Source organism: Tenrec ecaudatus, chromosome 9 (genome assembly GCF_050624435.1).
Source record: "Tenrec ecaudatus isolate mTenEca1 chromosome 9, mTenEca1.hap1, whole genome shotgun sequence".
NCBI classification, from domain to species: domain Eukaryota; kingdom Metazoa; phylum Chordata; class Mammalia; order Afrosoricida; family Tenrecidae; genus Tenrec; species Tenrec ecaudatus.
Genome location: NC_134538.1, coordinates 141,310,723 through 141,334,422, shown reverse-complemented (window position 1 = coordinate 141,334,422; position 23,700 = coordinate 141,310,723). Strand labels below are relative to the sequence as shown.

The following is a 23,700-nucleotide window of genomic DNA, read 5'->3' as shown; positions in this document are numbered from 1 at the left end:
TCATCAGGGGGAACCATCATGACATGAGGAAACGCTGGGATAAAACTTCAAGAGATAAATTAGACATATAAAGATGCTCTATAAAATACAGTAACATCACATACTAACAGCAGACGGAGAAGGAGTGTACCATGTTCTTGTGGAGGTCTTTGGAGAGAGTAACGAAGGGGTTCTATACGCTTCTTTGTGTTTAAATGTAGGTTCGATAGTTTCTATAGAAAATATTTACAAAATATTTTTAGTCAGAATAATACGTGTGCTATGAAAAGAAAAAAGTCTGTCAACAGAAGCCACCACGTTACTATTGTTCATCTATGAAATTGAGTCCAAATTGATCAGAGTCCACGTTGCCAACCCAGTCTTATTTCTAAAGGGCACTCAACCCTGCTGCTCTGCGCTATCGCAGAAAGCCAGAAGGTCACAGCTCATTTAGGGCCTTTCCTGTCCTCTTACATTTCTGGTCTTGGTCTCCAGTTGTGAATATATTTGTATCAAGCCAACATCAGAGACATGTGACGTGGTAAGCCAAGTCTGGGAACCTGACAGGATATGAGAAATCGGAGCCTCAGTGAGTTATGCCATTTTCCCAGAGACTCAAAGCCACTCCACTCCTGGCATTCAAATGTACTCCGTGTCATGGCAGTATGGTTCCGCTACTGATCTGCATCTGAAAAATTCACTGGAAAGCATTTCGCTCTTGACAGGTTTTGATTAACTCAACTGTTAGCGAGTGGAACCTAGCAAAGGGAGAAGAGGTATGATGGAAGGAAAGTGCAGGAATCTTAAACACAAAAGCCTGGAGACACCTCTTTCCAACACAAAGAAAGCAGAGCACAAAACAAAATAGAACCCTTCAGATTCACTGGCATCAAGTTGAAGCCCACTCATAGTGACCCTACAGGACAGGGTAGACTGCCCCTGTGTGTCTCAGAGACTGTTACTCTTTACGGGGGTAGAAAGTACCATCTTTCTAGCTAGGATCAAGTGGTGGTTTTGAACTGCTGACTTTGTGGGGAGAAGCCCAATGTCTAACCACTATGCCAGCAGGGCTCCTAAAGGTAGGCAAGAGGCAGAATAAAACACATTTCCTAGTCAATAGAAAAGACCAGAGATGTTGTAGATAATGAAACAGCTGGGGGAAGAAAGATAAGATGTTCACACAACCTCCACAATGACCAAATAGACTCTGGAGTTTTAGGTCTGAGACAAATGCACAGCATGGAGTCTGGGGCACCTGAAAGGAGGAGGGATACTACAGAGGACCGGGCCATAGCAGAGGACTCACCAGTCTATGGAAGGAAGGACCCCCTTGTGCTGCTTTATGTTTACCCAGGCCTTCAAGACTAGCTACGGACCCTTTGGATTTCTTTTCCGAAGTATCCCTCTTCAATCAGCACACTCTTGCTGTTCAAACCTTTTCTCTGACCGTGGTCTGAATTTTGCCCTCCCTGAAATCTTCCTTGCGAGTAGGAGAGAATTGAGACATGGAGAGTCTTGAAACTCCGAGCCTCCCACCAGTAACCCAACGAAGTCTCATGTAGCTAAGGGAAAAGAATGAGCTGCATTCTACAGTGTCTTCTTATACATATGTGGCACATAGATGATAGATAGATAGACAGACAGACAGATTCAAAGGCAACGACAATTTTCTGCTGACTCTCAGGATAGGTTTACCTGTATAGGACCAGCCGATCTCTTCAACAAGTTTTCTCTGTTGCCTGTAGTATCCATAAGCCCAATCTGTAACCAAGAAAAATCAATGGGTCACTGTACAGGAATATATTCCCCCAAATTAAAAAGTATCTCTAAGAACCCCAAATCATTTACACCACAAGTGGACCTTGGTAACTCCTTTCCGCAGCGTCCTCCCTTCCACCCCAACCACCAGTTACCAACTCTGGTAGTTAGTGTGCATTTCAGAGGCTACATACAAGGCACCTGGAAGTTCAGGCAGGAGCACAGCTAATGCTCTGGATAAAGTAGGAGCGAGTACAGGGTTATCCTTAGAGCGGGCCAGAAAGGCCAGCTGATCCATTTTCCTGACTTCAATCATTCTGCAAATCCTGGTGATTAGAGATACTTTGCCTTAAACCCCAGTTTTATTTGTAAATGCCTCTAGGAGACCCAAGAGATTAGAATGCTTTCAAATTGGATTCCTTGATAATGCAAACGGGAGTTAGCTGCCTTGAGGAAATGGGGATTTCAGTGTTGCTGCACCAGAGAGATTACCTGAACCAATGGCTCCCTCTCACGCTCAGGGTCAGGGCCATTGAGCTGATTTCAATTTAGAGAGACAGGGTAAAACGGCCCCTGGCGTTTCTGAGACTGCAACTGTTTATGGGGTTAGAAAACCTCTTTGCTCTTGCCCACCTTTCCATGAAAGGTCCAGTGCTTAACCTCCTACACACCAGGGCTCCTTCTGACAATGTAGGGAAATTTATAACCTACCATGCCCTAGGAGCAGGGGGCCCAATGGCACAGTGGCTAAAGCAATCTCCTCTCCTTAAGCAGTCCCTATTTGAACCCACTAAACTGCACCCCAAGAGAAAGATGTGGCGGTCGGCTTTCAGAAAGATTGCAGCCTTGGGAACCCTCCCAGCCAGATCTGTGAGGCTCTACAAGGTGCGCTGTAAACAGAATCACAGTTTGTCCTAAATTATTTCTTTGTGAAGCTTCTGGGGGAAAGGAGGTGCAGAACGGAGTGACAGGAGAAGAGAGAAGAGGCTCATCAAGAAAGTGGATTCCTCGTGACCCAAAGGGAAGCAGGGCAAAGAGTGGAGACAGAAGGGGGTTAGAAGCCAGTCTTCGTTTTCACAACGCAAGATTTGCTGGGGGGGGGGGGGGGGGGCGGCACCTAAAGGTGTTTTGATGCGTCCTCCTCCTTCGGAGGCCAGGGGCACTGAATAACCTCCGTTCCCAGACCCTGGCCACCTTGCGGGTAAAATCAAGCCGCGAGGACCAGGTACGGAACCTGACCAGAGTGCATAGAACTCTTTCTACCGAAAAGGATGTTTGAAGTTGTTGTTAGGTCCTGTCTATTCGGTTCTGACTCATAGCGACCCTATGCCCAACAGAATGACCCACTGCCGGGTCCTGCGCCGTCCTCGCAATTGTTCTCATGTTCGAGTCCGTTGATGTAGCGACTGGGTCATCGGTCTTGTTGAGGGCCTTCCTCTGTCGCTGCCCCTCCACTTTACCAGGGACTGGTCCCTCCTGACAGCACGTCCAAAGTAGGCGAGAAGGCAGATCCCTGGCCTCGTAGGGGCATTCTGGCCGTCCTTCTTCCTTTTCAGACGGTTGTTCATTTGGGATTCCAAATCACTTCCAATATTCTTCAGCGGCCCCACAACTCAACTGCATCAATCTTTCTTCCGTTTTCCTTATTCAATGTCCAACATTCACATGCACATGAGGCAATTCAAATTACCATGGCTTGGGTCTGGTGCACCTTAATCCGCAAGGACACCTCCTTGCTTTGCAACACTCTAAAGAAGTCTGCTGTAGCAGAGTTCCCCCCGGGCAGTGCATTACTGTATCTCTGCTGCTTTCATGAGCATTTGTGGTAGATCCACGCAAGGTCACATCCTTGGCAACTTTCACCTGTTCTCCACTTATCCTGGGGCTGGCATTGCGGGGATTGGAGTTTTCTTCACATGGAGTTGCAATCCAGACTGAAGGCTGCAATGAGCTAATTTATGAATAAACATCAAACATCAACCACTTTTAAATTGGGAGTTCTATCCATTTAGATTTCACTTTGATGCAAGAAGTTATTTAAAATTAGATGGAATCCCATGTAGCAACTGTGGGGTTCAAACCACTGACCTTGTGGTTAGCAACTCAATGGGTAGGCCATTACATGGCCAACCTCCAAAAACAAACACAGAGACAAACAAAACACCTCACTGCTATGGAATAGATGCCAACTCATAGCGACCCTCTAGGACAGGATAAAACTGCTCCTGTGGGTCTCGGAGACTAACTCTTTATAGGGGTAGAAAGCTTGTCTCTTTCTCTCTCAATGTGGCTGGTGGTTTCACACTGCTAACCTTGCAGTTAACAGCCCCACAGGTAACTGCTATGCCACCTGGGCTCCTTATTTTAGTTGAGGGGGCTTCAAAAAAACTCATGGAAAAGCATAATTAAAAGATAATGAAAATTTCCAGGTGTACACACACACGTGTGTGTGTGTGTGTGTGTGTGTGTGTCAGGAGCCCTGGTGGGGTAGTGGGCAAACCTGAGGCTGCTAATCACACGGTCAGCCATGCAAACCCACCAGTCATGTGTGGGAGAATGATGGGGCTGTCTGCTCCAACAAGGATTTATCGTCTCAAAAACCCAAAAGAGCAGTTCTGCTCTCTGTCTTATAAGGTCAGTACAGACTGGAAGGCGGTATGTGAGTGAACACACACACACACACACACACACACACACACGAGAGGGTTTCAAAAAGTACTGCGTGGCAAACATCTCAAAGATTCTGGGAAGCCCTAAGAAGGTCAGTTACCTTGTAGGGGATTGGCCTGAGTAGGAACCCAACACCATGTAAATACTTCAAAAGAAACAAAATAATGTCATGGTTTTACCACCAGGAATTACTTATCAAATTCACTACAGGCAATTCGCTGAACACCTCCATGCCACACTTTGCACTGACCACAGGAAAAATATTTAACATCATTCTTTTATCTGTTCTAAGTATAGATATTTTTAAATCCAGTTATTTCTGTTATATAAGTGCATTTGGATGATTTTTAAAATACCAGGCATCATACAAAAGCCTACATTCAACCCATATCTCTCAGGAATAAATAAAACCACGCAGCTTTTGTTTCAATGATTCAGTGTAAAGGCTGACAGCAAAAGGCCAGAAGTTTAGCTCTCCTGGTAAGGCTTTATTGTGGCACAATGGGCATTTGTCCCTGGTTTTTAATTACTTGCATTAAGAAAACCCTTTCAAGACAAGATTCCCAGGTGTTGGTAACTCTCTTTGGTCCCTTTATGCATTGGTCTCTTAATTGTCACTTCAAACAATCTGTTACCCATTCATATGCTAATGACCCTGACGTTGGGCGTGAGAGAGTACCCCCACTTTTTAAATTCTACTTAGAGGTTCCATAGATGAGATGTGGTAGCTCCAAAGGACAAGAGAGAAAAGAGTTTCACCTTTTTGTGGCATGAGACACTTTGAAAACCAGTAAAGACTATGTAACATAGAGTCTATCCATGTGCCTACACATTCTAAATCTATTAAAATCATGAAGTACACAGTTTACTTCCGTAGATTTGATTTAATTTCTTTGGTTTTTACATCTAGTCTCTGCATTTAAAAGCATTTGTCAGGTGTGTTTTGCAGTGATAAAGATATTCCAGGAAATAATTGTCTGAAGGATTGTCACAAGGCAATCTATAAGTGAAAAATTATCTGGCTGCTCTAAAATTTATCCTGAAAATATATTCTTCAAGAAGTGACTTTTCAGCCTGTTGAGAAAACTGTTATTTTAATCCAGCTTATATGTATTTATTTCAACCTACTCCATTTTGTATTTACCTTGAAAGCATAAAAGAGGAAACCCCTCAAAAATTGGATTTTCCCCCAAAGCTATGTATTTAAATTTTTAAAATGAAAAACAGCCTTATCATCTTCACAGTACTCTCCATTACACTTCAATACATTTGTCCAATCTGCAATTCCATGCTTGGAAACATTTTTCAAACTCATATGTTTGGATGGCTGTGACAGCATCTCCTTCGTTTTGTTTCATGGTGTGTTTTTTCTTCACCTCTTCTACATCATTAAATCATTGTCCTTTTATGTCTCTCTGCATTCACAGAAACAAAAAGAAGTCCCATGGAGGGAGGTCAGGTGAGTAAGGTGCTTAGGGCAAGAGAGGCCTGCTGCTTTTTACCAAAAACTGACACAAGGAGAAATCCCCTTCTGCCACAAATCAGGCCTTCCTTTGTCACACTCTGTTAGGCCATCTTTTCAGAACCTTTCAATTGAAAGCTTGACTAACAGTCTGATCTGGTGGAATGAGCTCCAAATGCACAACGAGTCATGTATTATGAATGGACAGTTTTGATTGTTCAGGAAGTTGACGGACATCCAGAATGAGGTTGTCATCAACCGACATTTCACCTTTTTTTTATTTCACCTTTTTTGAAAGAAAACCACTCGATGCACACTTGAGTTTTTGCCATAGTGCTGTCCTTGTAAGCAGTGTTCAACATCACAACAGTTTCTGCTGCATTTCCCCCCAGCAGGAAACAAAATTTCACAGCTGTGCTCTTAAATCGGTCACACAAAAAACAAAGTTCGAGCAAAACTGGTTTCATGAAAAGATTCACTGTGATGCCTTCCCAGGGGGTCACTGGATACACTGACTCCGGGCAAGTTGCTCAGTGCTCACCTAGTGGGGGAGATGGGTACTACTAAAGCCTCACCCAGCAGAGCTTTTTTCCAAATCGTCGGGGGTATTTGTGTGCGCGTGTGTTGCACATTTTTATATGTGCTTTTATTTTCAGTCTTCTCATATTTGATTATCTCTGGTTGGTCCCATACTAAGGTTAACAGAGTAAGAAGTAATAAAATTAGGGCATAATTTCACATCGCAGCAGCCCTGGTGGCATAGTGGGTTATGACGGGGCTTTCTAGTTCCACAAATAGTTACAGTCTAAGAAACTCAGTTTCTTAGTGACCCTATCCTACCCTATAGGGTCAGTATGATTTGTCATCCACTTAATGGCAGTGAGTTTGTTATTAATTATGTATGTTAGTAGGAAATAAGCATCGTTGTTTTGTTTTCAATTTAGTAAACCAAGCAAATAGTGCTCGTTGGCATTTATATATTCCACACTGTTGTTAGGCGATTTGTGGTACAGCGGCTATGTATTGGACTGCAAAGTGCAAGGTCAGCAGTTCAAAATTACCAGCCAGTTTCCCAGAGAATATGGGCCTTTCTACTCCACGAGACAATTAGTCTCAGAAACTCACCGGGACACTTGTACTCTGTCATAGAGGATTAATATGAGTAGGCATTGACTCAATGGCAATGAGCTTATATATAATTGTTATCAAACAAAATAAAACTGTAGTTTCCATTATTTGAGCGTCAAGAACAATAAAGGACTAAAAATACATATATGAGGGGGATTCCATAAATTTGTAGAAAAATAAATTAAAAGGCAATGGAATATTTCCATGAACTTTTTGCAGTCCCCCTCAAGGTGTGTATAAAATATAAAGGTAAGTTTAAAAGTGTTGCTGTAAAACCATTGTTTTAAACCACGTTGTTAGGTGCTGTTGAGTCAGTTCTTATCCACAGGGACTTCCTGTACAGTGGAACGAAGAACTGCCTGGTCCTGCACTCTCCTCACAATCAACTGAGCCCATCGCTGCAGCCACTGGGTCCAAGCATCTTGTTGAAGACCTTCCCCTTTTTCTCTGCCCCTCCACCTTAACAAACATGATGTGCTTCTCCAGGAATGGGTTTCTTCTGATAATATGTCCAAAGGATGTAAGACAAAGTCTTGCCATCATTGCCTCTAAGCGGCATTCCGGCTGTACTTCTTACACGACAGATGTTTGTCCTTTTAGCAGTCCATGGTATGGTCAATATTCTTCACCAACACCAAAATTCAAATGCATTGATTTTTCATCATATCTACACTTGACTTTCAAATGGGAAAGATGTAGCCCACTGAATTGAATGAAAGGTGTTGAATATATTTTATATATTGGGTATATTTTGAAAAAATATTAGAGTATAGAATAATCAAGTAAGCATTTCTAGCTAAAGTGAGTGGTGAGGGGAGAGAGAGAGAGAGAGAGAGAGAGAGAGAGAGAGAGAGAGAGAGAGAGAGAGAGAGAGAGAGGTAGGCAGCCTGTGAACACCTGGAAAGAGGTCTGGAAATCACTGGACACTGTCTAATAGCATAAGAACAACCACCCAATAGTTTGACAGGAGCCCTGTTGGAATAGTGGTTACAAATCGAGCTGCGATCTGAATGGTTGGTAGCTCAAAACCACCAGCAGCTCCAGGGGAGAGAGACTGGGCTTTCTATTCCTGGGAACATGTACAGCCATAGCCACCCATAGGGAGTTGCTAAAAATCAGCATTGACTGATGTGTGTGTGTGTGTGTGTGTGTGTGGGTGTGGGTGTGGGTGTGTGTGCAAGAGAGAAATAGCTCTACAATCAGATGTGCATAAGACTGATGTGAAAATAACAAGAAAAGATTGACAATGCCAGCAATCCTAGTGAAACAATAGAAACCCCTTTGCTGATAAGAAATAAGTAAAATAGGATCAGTTATGTGAGTTGATTTTTTCCAGCAAGGAAATCAGCTTTTGATTAAAGAATACCTGTGAAAAGCCACCTAGATGCACAAGTTCTTAATTTCTTCAGGTTTCCTGTCAGGAATGCCTGTCTCTGTTTTATAAGAAAGCTGAGTGTCATGGGCCAAGTAATCTAAACCAAAAGCCAACTAGGGCAAACTTCCAAAGTAAAGTTAAATTTCCCCATTAGCAATGTGCCCAGCCTGGACTATCACCCTGCTGGGGCTTCTCTGGGGTCTGGGGCTTGCTGTCTAATTGCGTTATCAGACAGCCCATCTTTGCCGATCCACAATGTAAACTTGTATCCACTGTATTTATAAAGACTTATGAAACACATTTTAGCTAACTATGGAAATTCAGATAATATGGTTTATTTAGGATACATAACACAGCCATTTTCAATGTAACCCAGATCCCTGAAAACCTTGTGTTTGTAAAAATATGTTATTTTCCTCCCACACTATCTGTTTTCCAATTTTAGCTGCTTTATCATTAGAAAGTAGAGTTCTATTGGCTTTTCTTCCCCACTGCTAGGAAATACCGTGGGTCCAATCAAAACTCCTCACTTCAAATAGAAGGGAGCATTAGTTCTTTTTGTGGAATAAAATGAATTCTGGAAAGGTGGAGTTTCGAGACTCCAGGGGACCTCTTAATGTAAGGATGCAGTTAAAATATTGGGAAAGTGGTAAAAATACCAAAGGAGATGAAAAGCTTAAACACTGTCAGGAATGCAAAACACAATGGCAACCGTATTCCATGGGGTTGTTTGGGTTTGGAGACCCAATTAAATACAGATGTCTCGTGGGACTAAGGACAGAGTTCAGTGGTGGTCACTTAGATTTATTGTTCCTCAGACACTGAGAACTACACATCCTTCACGGGGAGAACTGGTGTGGGGGCACTATGTCTTCCAAGCCTATTCAAAATGCTGCAGAGAGAGCGCAACATATTCAGAGGCTCGACCTGGAAAGCAGTTGTTTCCTGTTCTCAGACACACATACTAGCTCGACTGTGACATAACTCTGTCTCTAATGCTATCCGCCATTAAAGCTATGACAATATTTTTATTAGACCATAATTTCAGTAATACCTAAATACATGCATGTATTTAAGATAAATTAGAAAAATATAGATAAACCAAAATAGTGAAAACTCAAAAAAAAAAAAAACTCCACAAAAAACACGAACACTGAGTCAATGCTGAGTCACAACGACCCCCCTGTGCTGAGTCACAATGACCCCCAGTGAGTTTCTGAGACTGTAATTAAGTGTTGAAGAGACTGGAAAGCCCAGTCTTTCCCTACAGGATAGCACATAGCCACTCCACCAGCAGGGTCCCCAAATACTGAAATGCCTTTAAGAATCCCATCTCCTACAGGTGTCCACTGTTTGGGGATGTTAAATAGTGTCCATGTAATTAACTTATCTCTTCAAAACCAAGTTCCTCCATATGTTCATTGGCAACTTACTGTGCATAAAAAAATACAAACCACTGACGTCTTCTCGGGTTGATAAATGTCATTTTATAATGTCATAACCGTTCACTTAAAGCATTCCCCATTGGGGGGAACGTTAAAAAGGAAAGCTGATTTCACGTTGGGATATTTGTTGTTTCTTGACCTTAAATAATATGAACGATGATGGTTTCCATTAGGCTAGCCTTACTTGACCTTTATACCTAAAATGAGTAAGACATTAAAAATTCTCCCTCTGTTCCCCTGTCAATCTTCTCAACGTCTAGAAAAAACCCCAACGGTGTAGTCATTGTAGTTGATGCACTTATCATTGTACTTACATAGCTTTTCATACATAATTAACAGTGACTTTGCTTCACCATGGGAATAAAAATCCAACTGCTTTTGAAATAGTGGCAACGAGAGCAAAGATAGATAGAATAACATGCTATCACTAACTACTAGGAGAAGGTGACAGTAATATTACAAGCAGAAAGAGAACCAAATATTAAATGAAAAGCTAGTTGAAGGTGGGGAGGAAGCATGGAACTCATCAAATTCAAAAAATAATGTGGGATCATATTGGAATCGTAAATTAATATATCATGGCATGATTATATTATGATCTGTATAATAATAATATGCTATTGTTGAGAGAGTTCTGCTGGGAAGTCTTATGCCTATGTGCTTTCCCTAAGTCAGGACAGGACGTCTATGCATGCTCTTCAATGAGGATCTCCCAGGACTGGTGGACGATAATCAATTAGAGGATACAATGGGGGTGCCATTCACAACCACGGTGGGTATCATAAATGATGCAAGAAAGTACATAAATGAGAAAAACTGTGAGCTATTATAAATACAAAGAGAAGTATGAGTCAATGAAGAGACCACTCTTAAATGAGAAGAATAAATTTTAGGAACAAATCCGTTTTTACAGATTAATGAACAGGTTAATCTTCACAGCGGTTTGTTTAACTAGCACAAGGATTCTCCCGATTTATGGAGAAGGTTTAGGTAGAAGGAAAAATGGAAAGGATTATGGGTATGAAAGTTTAGCAGAACAGAAATAATAAGGGTCTGGTCAGCCAGGTAGTAAGAGGTAAACCAATAGGCTGATCAATAAAAGAAATCGCATAGCTTCATAAAAGGACCCAGGAGATGTACATGTTTAATCTCTAATAGGCAAAACATTGCACTTAGAGAATGAAATTATGAAAATTTAATGACAAATGACAGGAAAGTAATTACTTGGGGAAAAACCCTGAATCATACTTTACATACATGTATCCAAACAAATCTAAAGGAGATTAAAGAATGTTAAGACAGAATGTATAATTATAGAAAAATATACGAATAAATTTTCATAGAATAGGGAAGGCCTTTCCTTTCCATGTTATTAAAAGTCATAAAGAAACATGCATCATTTTGAATATATAATATTTTAAATTTACATAGATACATGTTTAAAAATACAAATTATAAATAGATAACTTGAGTACTGCTCATATAATGCAACAAAGATAAAAAAGTATTCCAGATACATGGGACTCTTCTAAATCAATAAGGGCAAACATATGTGCTAGCAAGTTTAAGAACTGAAAATATGATTAACAGATGTGTCAAAAACTGTTAGACTTACTGGTGATCAACGACAAAAGTTTAAATCACAATGAGATGCTATTTTCCAGCTATCAAATTGTTACCTTTTTATGTGTTTTGCTTTGCTTTTAACTTTAATAGTCAATGCTGGCCAAGGACTCTTGAGATATTTCCTGTACATACAAGTGCAAGTTTAAACTAATATATACTTTTTGGAAAGTCAGTTGGAAAAATGTATTAAGATCGTTCAAATGCTTCATATTCACTAGCCCAGCAATTTCATGGCAAAAAAATATATTTTGAAAGATCAACAGAAAACAAAGAACCATGTACCAAATGTTTACGGCACTTTACCCAACAGTAAACAACTGGAAAGTATGCTAATGTACAAAAAATGAGGGTATTTAAATAAATTAGTTAACATTCATAATATGAAATCATGTGAGGTCACTTAAATGATGTTTGCACAAATATTTACAGAGAGGGAGAAATTCACACGATATGAAATATTCAATGGGTATGGAAGAATTTTATAAACATTACGTATGATCAGAAACGTGCAGTGGTATTGGCAGTGATTTTTTAAAAATGTATTCCTGTGTTTTCTAGATAGTATTTTAAAAACTGGTATTCATTAAACATTTCAAAAAATTTTAATGGCTAGTCTGCACCTCTGAAATGATGTCTCTGACTCTACAAATAGAAACAGAGAACTAGGTCGATGTGTCTTGAATGCTGAGTTTGTTTGTTTGTTTTTAAATGCAAAACAAAACCAAACCCTTGGCAAGCCATTGTTCATTCCTTATTTTGAATTTTACAATAAAAGCTTCTCCTTAATCACACAAAGCTGCACAAGCGAGTACTAGCTGCAGAAAGTGAAGGAAATCTTCGCCAAGTCTGCATGTGACAGGCAACCTGAGCAGGATAGCTAGCAAAAGCCACAGCAAACAGGCAAGGCTGCAAATAGGCAGATAATTACCCTGTAGTCCACAGCGGACACTTGCTTGGGTCTTCTCTTCCAGGGTAAACTTCAGAACCGTCTTACTTTTAACTTGTGCATGCCTCTTCTACGCTATTTTTCTTTGCTTCAGTGAAATGAAGCCAAAACATAACCATTCATCCATTAAACAGGAAATTCTGGCAGCTCTCCTGTTAGCAAGCCATTCTGAAATAGGTGTGGATCGTCTGATAAAATCCCTGTCAGCCTGCTGACTGATCCACTCCGTGGTTACGTGTGGGCAAGGCAGAAAGATTTTCTGGACTGCTTTCTAAGGTTTTGACTGAAAATCTGTTATTTTGGAAGCCATTTTATTAGGACATAATTCAGATATCATACAATTCACTAGTTCAGTCATATCAAAAAGTGTTGTACAATGGTTACCACCATCCGTTTCAAAACATTTTCTTTCTTCTTGGATTCTTTGTTACCAACTCTTCATTACCCAACCCACCCCCTCCTTTGCTGTTCCCCCCAAGAACCCTTAATCTAGTTATTGTCTCTACACATTCATTCATCCTTAGTTTCATATACTGAAAATACATAACAGAGTGTCAAGAAGGCCGCCAACAATCACAGTGTGAAAGAAAGCAGAAATATTAAACACCAGAGCAAACACAAAATGTGTCAAAAGGGACATCAAATGCTCAGGTGTTAACCACTCAACTCAGATTTTTTTTTTGTTTTTAATCTACTAATTGTCTGTACAACACTCTTTGTCTGCTAACCAGGATATTCCCATCCTTGATTATGGCCGGAAAGAAATCACTGGAGGCTTATTCAATGTGTAGGTCCCGAATTTGGGCTTCCACTGTGCCTCACAGGCTTCTGGAAACCAGAATGTCACAATGTAAGCTCTGATAACATTTCTTCCTTCAGATTTGGATTATATCATTTACACTCTTTGGATCACACAGGCTGGTATGCGTCTTCCATGTGGGCTTAGCTTGATGGCTCACTTAGATGGCTGCTTGCTTGCAAACAAGACTTTAAGACTCCGGATGCTATTCTTTCTTATAGCCAGGCACCATCTAGTTTCTTCAACACACACTGCTGTAGCTTTCGAATCTTTCATATTTCCTTCACGAGGATCCACTGAAAAGTCATTTTTGTCACACATTTTGGTTTTTATGTATTTTTTACTCTTCCAAAAATTTTTATTCATAAGAAACAATTTTTTATACTCACTCATTAGGGTCTTTGTAGTCAACGGATTTTTAATGATTTAAGATAGTTCCTGCTTGTCAAAAATATTTCATAAACCTGGTACAGCACTTTGCTTACTTAGACAACCCACTTAACCTTGGGCAACAGTCCAAAGGGCAGTCAGGATGACCTTGGTAGAGCTGCCTAATTGAAGCTATATGCACATAGAAACACTTGGGGCCTCTGTTCACTTAATCTTAGTGTCAAGAAGCTAGCTAGACTCTGTCTTTGAGAACTTTGGACAGTCATCTTTCTGTTTATGTGCTTTCTACCACTGTAGCCTCGATTTACTTACACGGCTATTAGATAGAGTTGGTGTGAATCCACTTTTAGCTCTCTGTAAAAAAGTACTCTTACATAAATGAATCATTTTTTAATTTTTAAGAAGTCATTTTACTGGGGTCTCTTACAGCTCTTGTACTCTTACACAAATGAATCATTTTTTAATTTTTAAGAAGTCATTTTACTGGAATCTCTTACAGCTCTTTTAACAACCCATACAACTATTGTGTAAAGCACATTTGTACATATCTTACCATCATCATTTTCAAAACACTTTCTTTCTACCTGAGCCCTTGGTATCAGCTCCTCTTTTTCCCCCTCCCTCCCCCACCCTCAAGAATCATTGATAATAAATTGTAAATTATTATAATTTCATATCTTACACTGTCCATTGTCTCCCTTCACCCATGTTTCTGTTGTATGTCACCCTGGTAAGGGGTGGCGGTGTTAATACGTCAATCATTGTGATCGGTTCTCCTTTTCCCCCAACCCTCCCCCTACCCTCATGGTACCTCTACTTCCATTATTGTTACTGAGGGGTTTATCTGTCCTGGATTCCATGAGTTGGGAGTGTTTATCTGTACCAGTGTACATGCTCTGGTCTAGCCAGATTTGCAAGGTAGAACTGGGGCCATGATGGGGGTGGGGAACATTAAAGAACTATAGGAATGTTGTATGTTTCACTGATGCTATACTGCACCCTGACTGGCTGGTCCCTTCCTTCTGAACCTTCTATGAGAGGATGTCCAATTGTCTACAGAGGGGGTAATAAAGCATTCTTGAGTTTTAACTAACAGCCTTTGTTTATTCAACCACAAAATTATGCGTTCATTTGTGTTCTATCTTATTCTTAGCTTGAAGTCCACGGTGTAAATGCAAAATATAAATGTTGAACAACTGAACACCAGCGAGCAAAATGTTTAGTGTCAATCAAACTTACTAGGACTGTTCTTAACTAAATGCCTCATGATATACCCCTGGAAGAAAACATTTTAAAAAGCAGTATTTTCAGAATATTTGTTTTCTTTATTTCACAAGTGACTTAAATCAGCTTGTCTGAAAACACTGCTTATTTATAAATTCATATTGTTTATGGTTTAGAGATGTTCTTCATTTTAGAAACACTTTCCCCGCTAGCAATTTTAAGGAATTAAAATGCTTTGATGATATTTTTAATTAGTTGGCTTCAATCATTACCAAATCTTACCTATATTAGTCATTGGGTTTTTTTCCCCATGAACCAATTGTGTTTAAAAGATTCTATCTATTGCTTTGTTGGCAATAGATTATCAATTATTATTCTTCATCTTATTTCCCTCTGTTCTAAAACCTATGCAGTGTGAATGGCAAGTGCTCAATTCCTAATAACTCAATTGATCGGCACAATATAGAGATGCTGGGAGTCTAGCTAGTGGAGTCATTTTGTTAGCTACACTTTCTTCTGCCTGGCCTTCGCCATGCCCTTGCTCTGCTAAGCATCCCTCCTGTATTCTCTTCTTTCTCCCATGTGGATAAAGTACCCATTCTCCATGGAGTGTCAGAACTCTGTGATGTTCATTTTACAAACTACCGCCATTTGCCTTCGGAGGAGAGAAGTCCATTGAACTACCCGTCACAGCAGCCATCTGCAGGTCTGACAGATGACACCGCAGGATGTTCTGGGCCACTGTCCAGCAGCTCGTCCCACCTTCTACCTGGAAATCATGTGCCCTTCACCATGGTGGCTACTCAATGGTGGTCCCGTGGGTTGCTTAAATAGCCCAGGTTTACTATCCACAGAGGACCGATATCTAAAGAGCATGCCTGTTCAGTACATAATTAATAGCCAGGGAGAGTACATCTCCTTAGTTACTTTTTATACACAATTATAAATGGTTGGCCAGGGGTTGGATATTATTTATTTTGGATTCGTTAACTCCGTTGGAAGAAATGCGTTTTCCCTCCAGGTTTGCCGTGCTGTGTGTGAGGCTGACAAGAGAACAGACAAGTTAATGCAGCGTCTTCCACCTGGACTGGAACCAGGACTGCGCTGGCATTTCGCCCTGGAGTTACTAGGGCACTGGGCCACCTCAAGATAATTAACATACTGCTCTCCTGTCTCATCTGAAAAGGTGATCGTTAATGACAAAAGTGTGTCTTACAATCAATCAAGGATAGTATCTCTGCACCTCAAAGAAAACGTTTTTTTATGGAGCTCAACCCTCAAAGTCTACATCTGCCATAACAGGAAAACTTCAGAAATTGAAATGAAACCTATGTTTCCTTTAACACATGCTGTAACATGGAAGTGATTCCACATTTTCCTGGTTTATACTTTCACCATTAATTTCACTGCTGATAGATGTTTTGGATAGAAAACACCTAATTGATCATTCTTTAGCATAAGGCTCCCCAAAGGCAGTGATTTAGCTTTAAAAAATAACCCTGCCATCGAGTCAATTCTGATGCATAGTGACCCCGTATAAGGTTCCAGAGATTGTATATCTTTACGGGAGTCAATTGTGACTCATCGTGGCCATCAGTAGAGTTTCAGAGACTGTCGATCTGTAGGAGAGCAGACAGCCTTCTCCCAAAGGGCGACTGGTGGGTTTGAACAGCGGATCTTGCCATAGCAGCCAGTACCTAACCCACAGTGACACCAAAGTTGCATTTCATCTCACCTTAGGAAATACAATTTCCTATTACCCATTCTGTACTCAAGTGAGTGTTATGTTACATCTTGAGTAATGCAATCAAAAGCCATCGGAACTTAATCTATGATGAAATGCTACAACCCACATTGCAAATTTACTTTTCAATAAAAACATTAAGTCATCTCTTGCTTGCCCACCCTTATCCATGCATACTTATTCTTTAAATGGTCCTATTGACCGACTTCAAATTACAGGAAGGAAGAAACAAAAAGGCTAGAGCGCACGGCTTTGTGCCCTGTGCCTCTGTGGTTAACTCTGCCATTTTTTAGACATACATATCATCTTATCTACTTTACAGCTACGGTTTCCTATAACCACTCATCTTCATCCAGGCAAGGGGGCTTCTCACGAACATAATATGCTGTTTCCCATGCCTGGCACTTTATTTAAGATTTTTATGGAAAGGGAGTAGAAGGAGAAATGGTTGGAAGAATTGAAAATGCAAATCCTAGCCTTTAAAAAACTCAGCTGTGAATCTGCAGAACAATCACTTCCTGTCTAAGAGCCTCGGTTTCTCTCAAGAAAGAAGGCTCCCCTCTCCTGAGGAGTTGGCACAGTGATTAAAGAGCTCAGCCATTGGCCACTCAGCAGAAGAAAGAAGTCCACTTTCACAAAGAACACAATGTTGGAAACCCTATGGGAATGGACTGGAGAGCTGTAGGCTTGAGGTTTGTCTTGATAAGGTGGTTTGGAAGCAAATGAGTTATGTTATGCCAGTGCACTTAGACAAATGAACTACATTAACATAACTGATAATGCCTTCAACTTGGAAGTCATTAAATTTTCAAATCTCCACAGACTATTTTTAAACAGACAAAGGTCATTGAATATATTACTACATCCAGGGAAGTATTACTATATCAGGAGTTTTCTCTTTCTTTTCTTTTTTTTTTGGTCACTATGAGATAGTAACTAATTACATTGGCTGTTAGATTGCTTTATAATTTGGAGGCATGACAAATCCCTTACGTCTCAATCCCCTTATCGACACAATGGCCATAATAATCATTCATTTAAATTGATGCTCAAAAGCCAAACACCTACAGAGTTCTTAGTCAGTGCTCTGCACAAAGCACACCCAACTCTCTGTAGGCGTTTCTGCTGTATGTGTTGTGAAATACTTATAAACACACATATTTTTATTTCTATTTTGGTTAGAGTTAATAGTGCTACTGCTTATTTGCAATGCCAGAAATCTATTAATCTTCTTGGCAAAGAAATTTAATTTTTTTAAAAGCCAAAAACAGGTGGTAGCAAGTCAGCTTCTAGGAAGTTGTGTTCAGGGATATAATGCTGACAGAATTCTGATACGAGGAGCAAGACTTTTTTTTCTATGTTTCCTAGTAGCCAGATTTACCCAATAACATACATCACCCAATACAGAACCAAAAAGTCTTGGTGATATAGTGGTTATGCATTGGTTATGCCAATTGCAGATCAGTAGTGTGAAACCCCAAGCCACTCCAAGGGAGAAAGACGAGGCTTTCTACTCTGACAAACAGTTAGTCTTGGAACCCCCCGGGGCAGTTCTGTCCTGTCGTGTGGGGTCACTCTGCGTCAGAGTGGACGCCATGGAAGTGAGAGTGGAACGGAGCAATCCCTAATGTGTATCTTTTCATTTTATTGAACTGAAAGAATGGTCTGACGATCTACTTAGGTGAAGGCTCCCCCTGGAAATCCAAAGGAGCTCAGTTCTACCCTGGCACACAAGGGGTCCCACGCATCGGGATGGAGTCAATGGCAATGGATTTGGCTAAGAGATGCACCCCTCACTAAGCGAATTGTCTTGTTCCACATAACATTGATATGAATGCTTCTTAAGAGGATGGAATGTTCAGAAGATGTGGCACAGAGCTAGGGACATGTGTAAAGTGAGGAGATATGCCCCTTCTCAAGAAGCATCCTTCCAGGGACCTGGAGGGTCTGCAGTCTCTTGCAAGCCTGAACACCCCCAGGAAACGGAGCTGCTGGTGATTTGGGGTAGAGGTCACCCCAGTAGAACTGATGGTGACATGGCATGATGGGGACATGTGACATGGCTTTAAAAGCCCCTGTCCTTTAGTAGAACACGTGTATACCATGCATGGAGCTGTTCGGGTGAGCCTTGACAGGAAGCCTAGTGGTGTGGTGGGTTATGAATTGAGAAGCTGGCCATAGGGGCAGCAGTAGGAAACCACTAGCCACTCTGTGGGAGAGAGAAGGGGCTCTCCACTCCCCCAAAGAGCTGCCATCTCGGAAACCCAGAGGGGCAGTTCCCCAGGGTCACTAAGAGCTGGCATTGACTGTGTAGCAAGGAGTTTAGAGTTGGTGACCCTGGGGCCTGGAGGTGAGATGCTCAAATTGCTTGGCTGCTAACCAAAAGAATAGCAGTTCAACACCCTCCCACCCCTTACACACACACACACACACACACACACACACACACACACACACCCCTTTATGGGAGAAAGTTGGGGCAATCTGCTTACATAAAGATTTACATAGTCGGAAATGGTTCTGCTCCGTGCCACAGGGTTGCCATGAGTCAGCATCGATGGGAGAGCGGTAGGTTTCCTTTTTTGGTTTGGCTTTGTGAGCCTGGCTTAGTCATGTCTCCGAAGATGGACAAAGACCTCACCCATTTCCTTGGCATATCCATCATGCCATCAGTGTGATCTGATGAGTCCCTATATGATGGCGAGCCTAATGCCCAGGCCACCAAATGACATAAGGGAATCCTGACAGTGCCTTTGAATGGAACAAGACAGCCGCAGAGTCTGCATCTGTGACCCCAGCATGGCACCTGGCACACACGTGAGTAAGGGCATGCAAACCACAAACCTCACCCCACGCTCGGTGCTGGGACGGGGGAGGGGGAGGCTAGCAAGCCGGCAGCGAAAACTCAATGGGAAACCTGGAGATACTGAGGACTGTGTGCTGCTGTACTCATCAACTCATCACAGCACTTGTGTTAACCATCTCTGTGGTCCAGAGAAGGCATCGACCATCAATAACTTTAAAGAGAGAGAGAGAGAGAAAGAGAGAGAGAGAAAGTAAGTAACAGACGATTTTCAGATTTAGTGAACAGGATTCTTTGAATTCAAGGCATGTCTTCAGGCTCTTTCACAAAAACAATGGATCCTTGTCATGGCCGACTGCCACCGTCCCGCCCTCCACAGCCAGCACGCTGCCATGGGCACACACGGATGCCTTTCTCCCTCGAGGTCTCCAGGAACCTACATTCCGGTACAAGAAGAAAGAGCAGCACTCTTTTCTACCAACAAGGTTTCCTTGGGACCACACACATCTCTAACAGTGAAAAGACAACTTAAAAAATAAAAAACACGAAAAGAACTTTTCATCAACCACTGCCGGACATAGACAACAGACTATGAACTTAATTTGACGCAACTAAAGTCTAAAATTCACATAGCACCAAGCAATCTTAAATCAAGGTCTGTGCCCAGCGACAAGACACCGCTTAAAAAATGCAATGCTCCCCTCTTGCTCAAGAAGCCCTGCTGGCCTCATGAGCAAAAGATGCGGCTCTCCGCTGCTGGAAATAGTTGCTGCCTCAATAAGCCCAAGGGCGGTTCTCCTAGGAGTGCGCTCGAACTCGATGGCCGCAGTGAATGAGTGAGCAAGTGGGTGAGTGAGACAGCATTGTTTCTCCTGAACAGGCCGTGCATCTACAAGTAGGGGGGTGGGGGTGGTAATTCAATTAAAAAGAAAAAAAATTAATCCCATGTTGTATAAATTCAAATAACAGTTCCAATCATGTCCAACATTTTGGTTAAACTATTTTTGCTTGACTCTTATGGATGCTTTCCTGAATTGTTATTTATTCAACCTGTATGTAGATATTGGTTCAGGATGTTTTTCTCAGTGATTTAGACAATTCGACGCATCACTTAGTCTGATTCTATTGTACGGAACCAACACTGAATCAATTCCTACAAGTGAACCCCTGCGTGGTTTCTGAGGCTGTAAATCTTTATGGGGTTGGACAGCCTTATCTTTCTCCCAAGGAGCAGCTGGTGGGCTTGAACCACTGACTTTGTAGTCAGCAGCCCAACGCTTAGCCCACAGAGCCACCTGGGCTCCTGATTACACTGACAGTGTGAAAAAAGAAAGAAACAGAGACAATGTCCTCCTGATAGCTGCTGTCTGTGGTCTGGTGACTGACTGTCCCAACCTCTCTAAAAGCAATCCCAAAACAAACCACCCCTTAATGCTCTAGTTGAGTGTGCTAATTTATTGTGTTTCTGCATGAGTACAGGTTAACATGCCCTCATCATACCAACTGCATAGCTCCTAAAAATGGTTTAATTCCATCACTGGAGACACGCCAGAAGTATCAACTTAAGTTAAATGTGAAGCTATCACATTTAGTCTCAGGCCACCCAAATGCCATAAGATGCCTGAGACGGCTGAAAGACAGGCCTGGAACTGGCAGGCAATTGCCCACGTTCCTTGGACATAACTATCATGTCCTCTAAAAGACAGCACTGCGCATTTTCAAGTCGATTCTAACTCACAGCAATTCTACAGAGCACAGTGGAACTGCTCCATCAGCGGTGGGGGTGTAATTCCCAAGTCTGAAAGCATTATAGAACCTGCCGGCCACATCTTTCTTCTATGAACTGCTGTGTGTGATCTGCCGACCTTTCAGTTACCAAGGGAAGACTGGACCACTGTCCCTTCAGGCAGGGTTCCAGACACTCAAACCCAAATACCCACAGCCATCGAGTCCATGGACAGAGTATAACGGCCGTGAGGGTTTGTAACACTGTAACTTTCTATGGGAAGAGAAAGACTCATCTTCCCCCAGGGGAGCGGCTGGTGGTTTTGAATGCAGACCTTCCGGTTAGCAGCCTGATGTGCACCTGTGACAAAACCATGGCTCCCACCGGACTCCAAATCAGTTGTAGAAATAAGATTCCAAAATTCCTAATTAAATACAGCTTGTTGAGTGTGGATACTGCCACATAGCTTGTTATTGTTAATGTATAAAAACGATCCTCATCTCAAGAGCAATTATATATCAAGAAGACATCCCAGCTGTGCCCAACTCAAGTCTCTAAGTCTGATGTTGGTCCATAAGTCCCTCTTCAGACTCCCGTGACACAGAAAAAGGTCTGCCCTCAAGGCAGGCAGAGGGCCGGCAGGAGGGAGTTGGAGGAGCAGAGAGAGAGAGAAAGAGATGGTATATGCTTGTCTTGCTCTTTGTTTTATTTTTATTTTCTGTTTATTATGATGTTGCTTGTTGGCTCAGTTGTGAGAATTTTTGTTTACTTTGTTAACAGTGTTTTAAAACATCATTTTACTGGGGGCTCTCAGAGCTCTTCTAACATCCCAGACATCAGGTCCATCTGTACATGTGTGGCCTTCATCATTTTCTAGACATTTACTTTCTATGTGAGCCCTTGGCATCAGCTCCTCATTTTACCCTCCCTCTCCCGCCTCCCACCCTCATGGCCCCTTGATACATTATAAATTATTTTTGTTTTCATATTTCACTCCAACCACTGTCTCCCTTCACCCACATTTCTGTTGTTCATCCCCCTGGTGGGGTGGGTGTGATTATGCGTTGATCATTGCGATAATTTCCCCCAACCTTCCTCCCCCCACCTTCACTCTTTCATCGTTACTCCCATTTCTGTTCCTGTGGGATTTTAAAAACAATTTTATTGGCACTTCATCTATGTATCATCTAATTCAAGAGTTCAATCATTCAAGAATCACTACTACAATCAATTTCAGAGCATTTTCTTCTTCCTTGTACTCATTGTTATTCATGTAATGATTTTTTTTACTGTGGCAAAAATATACACAGCAAAACATTCTCCAATTGGACAACTTCTACATGTACAATTTAGTGTCACTGATTATACTCTTCATGTTGTACAGTTATTATTGATATCTTTTCCCAGATTACACCATTAACACAAACTCAATGTCCCTGTGGCGGTTACATAATGTCCCTGTGGCAATGTGTCAACTTAAGACTATAAAGAGTGAAGGGATGAGTTAACTTGTCAATCAGGTCGTAGCTTGATGACCTCATTGGAGGCACTAAGGAGATAAATAGCTCACTGGAGGCAGGACACACACACACACTCCCTGGGAGACATTCCTGTTGACAATCCGCAATGGAGCTATGCTGAGAGAGCCAGAGTCCTGGAGCTGGAGAAGCCACATGGAGACCCACACCAGTCTGAGATGCTTCTACTTCCACTGGATCCACAAGACTTTCCACCCACTGGCCTATGTATGAGCTTCCTGCATTCTGCATCATTGCATACGTTGCATGTGCCTGAAGAGGAGTTCACAGACTAGTAACAGACACTTGGGTTAATATCGGACAATGGACTTGATCTGGACTGGGCCGTCATGTTTTCTTAATATACAATGACTCTTTGATATAAAGTTTTTTCACTATACACATAAGAGTCTCCCTGGATTTGTTTCTCTAGTCTACCTGGACTAACACAGTCCCCTAAGCAAAACCTCCTTCACCATGGTAACCGTTGGTCAAATTTGGTTTCTTTCTTGTTTTAGTGGTTTTCTTGATATAAGATTCACGTATCATGCATTTCCATACTTAAATCACTTTTAAAAAGAGTTGTATTACATCATCACCATCAGTTCTAATACTCCCTCCTCCCTCCTGCATTGTTCGCTCCCCAATTCCCCTTGATCAACTATTACATCAGCTATTGTCTCTGTGCATCCACTCCTCTGTGCTTCATAAACTGGGAAACTTAACAGAAACAATAAAAAACAGAAAGTAAAAATATATACAATGATAAAAATAAAAAATAAGAACACCAGCAATATTTAAAAAGCCAAATAAGGAATTTCTGTTGTGGAACAAGTGAGAAATATTTAAACCTAGAGCAAATTCAGGTTGGGTCAAGAGGGAGGTCATCTCACCAAGTATCATATTTTACTGTAGTTCCATCCTCCATAATCAAGTTTACAATAATCTCTCTGATTGAAAAACGATTAGAGTCTGAGGTAGGTAATTTATTGTGCCAACCTGGCTGATAAACACATGTGGGGTTAATTGAAAGGCAGAGGGTCAAATGACTCAGTAAGCCTCACCTTTCTAGCTCTCGGGTCTCTTGCTTTCTGATGGTCGCACTAGG

At 41.6% G+C, this 23,700-nt stretch overlaps 1 protein-coding gene across 1 annotated transcript in view; it reads right to left on the bottom strand.

Annotated features, from left to right (window-relative positions):
* The window catches only part of PTPRZ1 (protein tyrosine phosphatase receptor type Z1), a 205,948-nt gene that overhangs the window by 131,415 nt on the left and 50,833 nt on the right, over positions 1–23,700 (bottom strand). The window contains exon 2 of the mRNA XM_075558612.1: positions 1,675–1,740. Within this exon, the coding sequence (XP_075414727.1) occupies positions 1,675–1,740 (66 nt within the window). The remainder of the gene's footprint in view (positions 1–1,674; positions 1,741–23,700) is intronic.